This window comes from Bison bison, unplaced genomic scaffold, assembly GCF_000754665.1.
Source record: "Bison bison bison isolate TAMUID 2011002044 unplaced genomic scaffold, Bison_UMD1.0 scf7180017864115, whole genome shotgun sequence".
NCBI classification, from domain to species: domain Eukaryota; kingdom Metazoa; phylum Chordata; class Mammalia; order Artiodactyla; family Bovidae; genus Bison; species Bison bison.
In genome coordinates this window covers 867499-876593 of record NW_011494687.1, presented here as the reverse complement: position 1 = coordinate 876593, position 9095 = coordinate 867499, and the positions used below count along the sequence as shown (strand labels likewise).

Genomic DNA, 9095 nt, shown 5'->3' with positions numbered 1-9095 from the left:
TATAAAAAAGCCAGATTCACACTGTCACAATTAATTTATTGAAATTTTATAAAAACTCAGGCCAAGTAGAAGACAGCCCAGGAGTACAACTGTTCAGTGCTCTTTTGCTCCTTGCCCCTGTGGCACTGATGGCTGAGAAAGTCCCTTGCTCTCCACTAGCCAGGCAGCATGGAAGTAAGGTCATAGGGATTTCAAGCTGGGGCCAGATCTCAGGCATCTCCTGAGGCATTTCAGGTAGGCAAGGTTATTGACCACCCAGTAGCTCTGTGTCAGAACAAAGAGTTCAATTTCTTCAGTCCTAAGAAAAGCTTTCTTCCCCTGGTCAGACACTAAGGCACCTTGACAAGAGCTCAGAGATGACCGCACAGCCCCGACTATAATTCAGTGTGAGAAGGTGGCAGGCTTCAGGCATATGGTGCTCTCAGGATAACCCTGACCCTTTCCTGAGCATATCTCCTTTCCATGCCTCCTTGTCTTTTCTTTCCCCCAGCATTTCTAGCCAGCTCAGAGCCCAATTTTGGGGGATTTCAGAGGGAGAACAGTAATACGAACATGGACTCTTCTCTCAGATTGGAACAGGAGCCAAATAAATAAGAAAATTGGGTGAGGAGTGGGGGGAGAAGCGAGGCTAGGGAATAATCCTTTGCCTCAAGCCTGGTGCACCTCATGAAACATCAGTTCACGGGGGACGGCTGTTTCTGGACCAAACTTGGTTGCTGCCCGGCGCTCGAAGGCAGCGACATTCTTTTTGACAACCTCATCAAAAAAGATGGTGGCCAGCTGGGAGTGCAGCAGAGAGCGAAATTCAAAGGAAATCTGGGAATGGGTAAGAGACAGTCAGAAACTCTTCAAAACCATGTTGGATAGTCCCTGACCAAATGCAAGGGTACTTACTATTCAGTGCCTTTTCCTCCCCCCAACTCCTATTCCTTAGATCTCCTCAAAAGCCCTAGGACTGAGTACAAAGTACAAGTGTGATACAAGCTGACCCCTGTGGAGAGTGTAATTGACTTGGGAAGTAACTGTCATAGTACCTCGGCTCAGCCCCTACAACCCAGTTGTAGCCCTATGTAGCCTCCTGACTCACCGAAAAGTCCACAGTGCAAGTTCGAGGATAGGCAGGAATTCCAGGGCTGAATCGCCAAATGGTCTCTAAGTGGTTGAAGAGCTTGCCATCAGTGCAAACAGCCTAGAACAAGACAGGTAGTTAAAGAATATTACAATGGAATGAGACCTACATCAGGTGTAGGAAGCTGTACGAAGGAATTGAAAGCCATTTTCCTTTCCTTCAAATATTGGAAATATCTGACACATGGAGATAGAAAAATCATAAGGAAAGCCAAAATAGCCCTTAAATGTAAAAATGCCACAGAACACAGAAAAAAAGATCCTGATCAATCACTCCCAACCAGGCCTCACCTTGACCATATGAGGTTTGACCATGGAAACAGCAGAAGTGTAACGTTCCACAACAGGTGGAAAGCCAACCTCCAACTGGGCCTTCAAGTGACCTTTGCGGCTGGATACCACCAAAGACTTCTTACACCAGGGCACAAACTCACGATACTCCTGGACATTGGCTACCACCTCGTACATCTCCTGCATTGAGTACCTAGGGGAAGGAGTCACAGAGGCCAAGAAGCTGCCAGTTGGCTCAGGTTCCTCCTTGCCGTAGGCACCCTCCCCTCATACCTTTGCCCACCAATCATGTACCTTCAGGAACTAGAGATCCCAAATAAGACCCCATGAATGATTTTGCAAAAGCAAATGTCCAGATTTCCATGATGTTAATGCATCTCAAGTCTTGCCATTTAGAGAGTGTTTTTGCATTTACTATCTATTTTGATCCTTAAAAGGGTCATGTCTGGAGAACTGGGATGACTGGTGATTCACACAGGGACGCAGATCCCAGCTCTGTAACTTTTTGACAAAGCGGCCCTAGGAAAATTATTGTCTCCATTTATCTTCTCTGCAAATCATAATAGTAGTAACTGATTCATAAGTTTGTTTAGAGGATCAAATGGGAAAATCTGTGATAAAACACCTAAACAGCCTAACTGCTAGCAGTAGTTAAGTGTTCAATAAGTGTTAACTCATATTTGCTCAGAATACCTAAAGTCAGGTCAGTAAAGAAATAATACCCTATTGTCTTATGTTATTGTCCAACTCTAGTCACGTTTCACAATGTACCTGCACAGCAACCAAGAAGAGGGGGACTGAGGTTGGGAGGCTGCCAAAGGAGGGTAAAGGATCAGTAATACCACTGGGGACAGTGGGATGGCCAGGGATGAATCTTGCCCACTATGGCTACTCTTACATTCTACCCTGGACATGGTGTTTTGTTTGTCGGGAAAAGGAATGTGGAGGGATACTGGACAGGAGAGCATGCTCACCCCATGATCCGACGCTCAGAGTAAGCCTTTCGCTTGTTGGTGAAGGGGGCAGCAAAGCCCATGAAGGAACGGCTGGGAGGTAAGCCAGACTCAGTCGCCAAGACCTGGGGAGCCCGGGGCAAGAAGAAGCTGCAGGAGATCGGAAATCTAAGGCCAAAAGGAAAGGAGAGACAGTGTCAAGATTCTTTCCTTGTGGTCCTCAATCATTCTCAGGTGCAGAAGAAGAGGGGCGCATCCCAGAAGGAAGGTCGTCCAAACCAGCTTTTCCCCTAGCACCTGCTGCAGCCCGCCAGGCTCCCCGGCCAGGCAGTCACGAGTGCGAAAGGTCGAGGGCGGCTGAGGACAGTGCCGAGGGAGGAGATGGGAAAAAGAGGGGTGCGTGCGAAGCTCCAGTTGCCTTTGACTGGAGGCTACGCTACTGCTGAAAGCAAGGACTCTCGGGATGCCTCACAGCCCCCGGGGCCTCGCAAGCCGGCGGATGCCAAGGCACCCGCGACCGGCAAGATGTGGTTGGGCACTCACCTCGGGGACTGCCTCGCCAATAATTTGCAAAAGCATTTCCCCAAAGCAACACATTATACCCCAGGGTATGACCACCGCCGCCCTCCCACCGCGCTTGCAGCCAGAGTTGCAACTCTCCACCGCGGAACTTCGGTGTCCTGGGTGACCCCCTCAGCTCCAGCGCGGACGCCCGCACCTCCCTCTCACCTCATTGGTCCCAGCGGTCGCGGAGGGCCCGGGGGCGGAGCCGGGCGCAAGGAGAGGCCGCAGCAGCCCCGGGCCGCGGCGCGCGTCCCGGCAGGGAGTCGCCGCGCGCCCGCCGAGGCCATGCGCGCGACCCTCCCTTGCCCTCTCTGCTCTGATAGCGGCCGCGCCCTCCTCACTCCAGAGGGAGAGCGGAGGGTTAGCAGTCGGGCGGATTCAGGGCCGGCGAGGGCAGGGGCGGCGCGGGGCGATGGCTGTTCTCGCCCAGCTCCCGCCCGGGCGGCTGGATAGCTTAGAACTGAAGCCGCTCCCGCAGCTCCCAGTACCCTCACGTCACGCCGTTGCCATGGCTCGGGACCGGGAGAGGGGGGAAGGAAGGGGACCACGCGGCCTGTCGGGAGATGTAGTTTCACACCTCTGGCGAGAAAGGGCGAGGGCGCTGGAGTGGGTATTTGAGAAGCTGCAGACATGGCCCGGTGGGGCGAGGTCAACAGGCAAACTACTTGCGGGGTCTGATCACGGGCCTGATACATAAGCACAGAGGTGGCTTAGTGGCCGTATCAACAGCAGATACCCTCGGTCTTCTGCACGTCTCTTAGAGCCTGTACTATATTTTGCCTTGTTTATAGTTAGAAGTTCCATTCATCTTTAGAGCCAGCATAGCGCATAGTGCAGTGCTTTGAGACAGAAAATTAATGTTCCAAGATCTGGGCTAAGACTTTGCATCATTTTCTCTTAATAATTATAGAAAGCAGTGGAAGTGAGAAGAACCAGACTTATTTTTATGGTAGATAGAGAACCATCTTTGCCTGGAAAAGTGTGCATTTGATAGAAGTGAGACCTCATGGGCCAGGAAATGTCACTACACTGCTTTCAGTCATATTACAAGGGTAGAAAAAGTGTCGATAAAAGTGGGGAGAACAGATGAAAAAGAGAGAGAAATCAACAATTAGAGACTAGATCTAGGTGGGTACAAGAGCCCTTGCAATTCTCCCACAGTGGAGTAAAGGAAGGACACTTTAAGAACAGTGGTATCTGCTATTGCACTTAAAGATGTTTACACTAAAAAAAAAAAAAAAAAGATGTTTACACTATTACAGTGCAACCCCCCTCTCTGCTTTAGTCTTGAGAGCATAAATCTTTAGTCATGTTCTCCACATTCAGGAAATCTTTATCTGAGTAGTGTGGTGTGGTTGGTGCTTCCCAGATGGTGCAGTGGTAAAGAATCCACCTGCCATTGCAGGAGACGGAAGAGACATGGGTTTGATCCCTGGGCTGGGCAGATCGCCTGGAGGAGGAAAATGGCAACCCACTCCAGTATTCTTGCTTGGAAAATTCCATGGACAGAGGAGCCTGGTGGGCTACAATACATGGGGTCACAAAGAGTCGGACATGACTGAGCGACTGAGCACACACCATACGGTCCTGGGGTTGAGGGTGGAAGAATGAAATGATTAATGATGGTGTTGCCCTTAGGATCTGCAGTGAGTCCACTACATACAAACCTTCAGGTTGTGAACTTTCAAAGATGCAGATGTGCGTGCACGCTTCCAATAACATCAGGTAGTTCGTGTGTCTGGTGTACGCGGTCATGTGCATGCATCCTCTATAAGTGGTTGTGCTTTTGTGTACTCGACAGTACTGCAAAGAGGACAACAGTAGAGTATCTTTATTTCAAGCCCAGGATGTCCATAACCAACTGCGAAAGTGGTGGTGATGTAGCTGGTACTGCTAAGAAGCACCAAGGGATTGCGATGGAAACAAAAGTGAAAATAATTGAGAGAATGGAGTGACAAGGGGAAGGAGTAACTGAAGAACCAGAGATTCACAATGCAGGAAGCAGCAAGGGGATTTTCTTTATCTGAGGAGGCACTGTTAGTTTTGAGGTGCAGGACCTGAATGTAGAATGGTACACGAAGGTTGCAGCAGCCATTCAGAATGCAGTCCAGTGCTACTGAGTCATGTATGATGAGAAAAAAAAAAAACAAAACGAGCTACTACCTGGTCATCACTGGATCATTTTTTCCCGAAGGTAGATAGAATTGACTTCAGCAAGGAACCAGAACTTGTACCACCAATGTCAGGCAGGAGTGAAATTGCAGCTTGCCCTCATCTCCAGTTGCTGATGACCATTCAGCTCTACCATCTCTCACCTCCTCTGCCTCCTCCAGTCAGTAACTCTTCTTGCTTGTTCACTCGATGATGCCAGCCCTGGTATGCCAGCTGTTGTATTGTACTACTTTACTTTTCAAGATATTTTACTGTAAGATTAAAAATCTTTTAATTTTTGTTTGTTTTTTGTTTTATTTGTGTGAAAAGTATTATAAACCTGTTTCCATACAGTACTATATAGCTGGTTGTGTTAGTTGAGTACCTAGACTAACTTTGTTGGATTTACAAACAAGTTGGACTTACAAACATGCTCTCAAAACGGAACTCATTTTTATGTAGGGGACTTGCTGTAACTGGAAGGGAAGAGAGACAGCTTGTCCAGAAACAAGGCCCTGAAAACAGATACAAACCTTCCAACTTTCCCCACGGTTTGAGATTGGCATTTATTTGGGAGATTTCGGTGGATATGGATTGATTTTTTAAAGTTTGGGCCATTTTGTCTGGATTTCATGAAGTGGGGTCCTCCCTTGAACTGTGGCTTACATTTGCCATTTTTCAAGGAAGGCATTTCAATCCTTACTTTGTATTATATACACATGAAGTCCCAATTGTGGAATGATCTCATTTCTTTTTCTTTTTTAACATTTCTTCTTTCCCCCTCAGAACCCTCCCTGCCAACAAGACACAATATGTTCTTCCAGTTTGAAGATGGTCATGGGGAGCCATTCTCAAAAGGGTATGTGATCTTGAGGAACAAATTTACTTACTCTTTCCAACCCAACTCTCTTGTCCACCCCCTCTGACTAAGGGCTTACACATGTGAGACAGCTGTGTAGAGTGGCGGGTAAGGATCTGGTCAGATAAAAGACAAATTAACTGGGATACATAAGTAAACTGTGACCTCATTAACACTATGCCTTAACCGAGTTAACTGCTACAGAATCCCCAAGGAGGTATAACAGGCCTGCCAAGCCAATTTGCTTACTGTCCCCCCTACTAATTAGATTAGGTAATTATTGCCATTTAAACTCTTCCTAGTTCATCCCTTGTACTTGAAACAACCAGTTTCCTTCCATTTCCCTGTCATTCTACATCCATAACTTCCTTCAAGTACTGACAAAACACACTTCCTCCAGGAAGACCCTCTCGACTGAATCCATCTCTCAACATTATTGTGAACACATAATGCCACATAAAGTAGATTGAATTCTATATTCTCTAATTGTTTCATGTTCATGTATATGTTTTTCTAACTTATAAACACAAAAATAGACACTGTTACTTAAAAAAAAAAACCCTACTATTACATATATTTTTCTGTTTTTTGGCAGCACCTCAAGGCTTGTGGGATCTTAGTTCTCGCCCTTGGTAGTAAAAGCATGGAGTCCCAACCACTGCCCACCAGGGAAATCCTGAAACCATTACTTCTAAGTTTCTACCTCCAAACCAGTTAGTACAGGGCTGAATTCAATGGTGAAGCCTCAGCAAACGTTTGTTAGAATGAAAATCGAGGCTTAAAGACAGGCAGGCATCTGCTTAGTTATCCAAATATGAATACAGTAGTGTACTCCAGAGGGAGAAGGCAATGGTACCCCACTCCAGTACTCTTGCCTGGAAAATCCCATGGATGGAGGAGCTTGGTAGGCTGCAGTCTGCAGGCTAAGAGTCGGACAGGACTGAGCAACTTCACTTTCATTCATTGGATAAGGAAATGGCAACCCACTCCAGTGTTCTTGCCCGGAGAATCCCAGGGACAGCGGAGCCTGGTGGGCTGCCGTCTATGGGGTCGCACAGAGTCAGACACTACTGAAGCGACTTAGCAGCAGTAGTAGCATCAGTGTACTCCAGAAGGACAGTTTGTGTAAGAGGACTTTAGGACCACTTCCGGCCTCCTTATCCCCACGCCTTGCATCTCCTTGAGCCCTGGAAGTAACTGTGTTACCTACATCATATCCTTTTTTCCCTATTGGGAAATCCTCTTTCTGTGCTCTGAATAATATTAAAAATAACTCTTCTAGCCCTTCCTCCTCCTTCCAGCTGCCCAGAGGACCTGGCTGGCGTAAACTCCCTTGTTCACTTCCACTCAGGAGCCAGAACCAGGCACGTGACCCCAGTTCAACCTCTGACTCCAATTCCTCAGGTTACCAAAAGCTATTTTGGGCAATGGAGGCCATGTAGTCCCCTCCTCCCCATCCTCTGGGCCATAGCTTAGCCCTTCCTGGAAGGTCTGTCAAAGCTAATAGATAAATCAACATGTCCCAACACCCCTATCCATCAGATTCCAAGCTACCTTCAGTTTCTACTTCTTCAGCCTCATCTTCATCATCATCAAGCATTAAGTGTCTGTTCCTATTACTTCTCTCCTTGAACATCCTTTTTTCATAGAAAAGAAAACCAATATACAGTCCAATGTTGGAAGACTCTGGCTAAGAAGGAGCTTAAAATCCCTTCTGAAACACTGGATTCCTGTATGTCAAAGATGTAAGGTGAAATAAAACAATAAAGATGTGCAATTTAAACTTGATTGTGACTGCAATATAGAGAATATAGCCAGTATTTTATAATAACTATAAATGAAGTATAACCTTAAAAATGTGAATCACTGTGTTGTACATCTGCAACATATAATATTGTGCATCAACTATATCTCAATTTTTACAAGTGGAAAAAAAAAACCCCGCCTGAAACAACAACCTGATTGTGACAGTGTAAACTAAGTATAGAAGTGTTAAGGAGACCTGTCAAAACTAAAAGAAACTGTTAACCAGGGAAGACTTCCTGGAAGAGGTAAGTTTTCAGTAAAACTGTGAATTTTGTTTTCAAAATGGTAAAAAATTTTTTAAATTAAAGGTATATACTGATAGGTAAATTTCTCTCTCACTCCTTATTCCCTGTTCCCCAGTTTTTCTCTCCAAGAAAAACCACTGGCACTTGTGTATTTTTCAAGGGATCAAGATAATGAAAATGATGAGGGTCATAGATTGTCGGAAGGCAAAGGAGAGCTTTTATGCCTCTGTCTTGACAGGGTGGGCAACGTGCTATGCTTCTTTTTTCTAAGTGTGTTCCTCAGATTGCATATATTGAGTTGCTGAGCTCTGCACAGGACACTGAATCATGTTTTATAAATTGTATATAAATTCTTCAATATCTACTTTTCTTCTCTCTTTTTGCCTTTTTGGTAAGTCAACCTCCATCTAGATCTTGCCTGATTAGCCTGGTCTCTCCAGTGGAGAAGCACCTCGACCCTTTTTTGGGGGAGAAACTGATGAGTCTTTTAAAATGTAGCCACCCTACCACCTTAACCTAGCAATAGAGTAGGCAATGGAAAAGCCCCCTTCTGTTGGGCTTGGAGTCCTTCAGTTGCCAGCTAGCTATCTTATCCTCTCTGTGGGGGTTTTCTGCAGCTAAATTGAGGGTTGTTTTTTTTTCCCCCTCCTCTGCAGTTTGGGCACTTTTGCTCTTTCCTTTCTACCCAACTCTTGTCACCGCCAGCGGAGATACGCGCCTTCCCTGCCTCTGGGACTATTGCCATATATAACCCCCAGACCTCCACGCCCTGCTTCCCCAAGTCAGTGGGGAATGTTGAGTTGTGTGATCGCGGACTGGAGGCGTTCGCTCAGAGGAGGCATTGTGGGCTGAGTGAGATCTGGCCCGCCATTTGGTCCTCAGTTTGGAAGGCAACGCAGGAGGGCCGAGGCTCGAATTACCGCTAGGATTTTGTGGAGCATCCCCCGTGGGCTTCAGAGTGGAGCTAAGAGCCCGGCGCGGCCGGCCTGAGGAGCTGGGGAACCAGGGCGCGAGATGGGGGGTGCCCAGGCCGCTGGGACCGCTGGAGAAGGGCGGAGGGCGCCGCGGCCTGGGGCAGCCTGCGCGGCAAGCGCCCTG

At 47.1% G+C, this 9095-nt stretch overlaps 1 protein-coding gene across 1 annotated transcript; it reads right to left on the bottom strand.

The window, feature by feature from the left end:
- Nucleotides 1–15: 15 nt before the first annotated feature.
- COQ10A (coenzyme Q10 homolog A (S. cerevisiae)) lies at nt 16–3435 on the bottom strand. Its single transcript, XM_010839250.1, has 5 exons — nt 3102–3435; nt 2394–2540; nt 1420–1612; nt 1088–1189; nt 16–816 (listed from the first exon to the last, which is right to left on the bottom strand). Exons 1-5 carry the CDS (start codon nt 3221–3223, stop codon nt 649–651), a joined length of 732 nt encoding a protein of 243 aa, XP_010837552.1. The 5' UTR covers nt 3224–3435; the 3' UTR covers nt 16–648.
- Nucleotides 3436–9095: the final 5660 nt, after the last annotated feature.

Excerpts from the sequence above, each read along its gene's own strand:
- COQ10A (XM_010839250.1), bottom strand. The coding sequence starts at position 3,223 with ATGGCCTCGGCGGGCGCGCGGCGACTCCCTGCCGGGACGCGCGCCGCG. Across the intron at positions 1,613-2,393 it reads TCTGAGCGTCGGATCATGGG|GTACTCAATGCAGGAGATGT; the intron begins GTGAGCATGCTC and ends TCCTTCCCCTAG. Across the intron at positions 1,190-1,419 it reads TCAAACCTCATATGGTCAAG|GCTGTTTGCACTGATGGCAA; the intron begins GTGAGGCCTGGT and ends GTCTTGTTCTAG.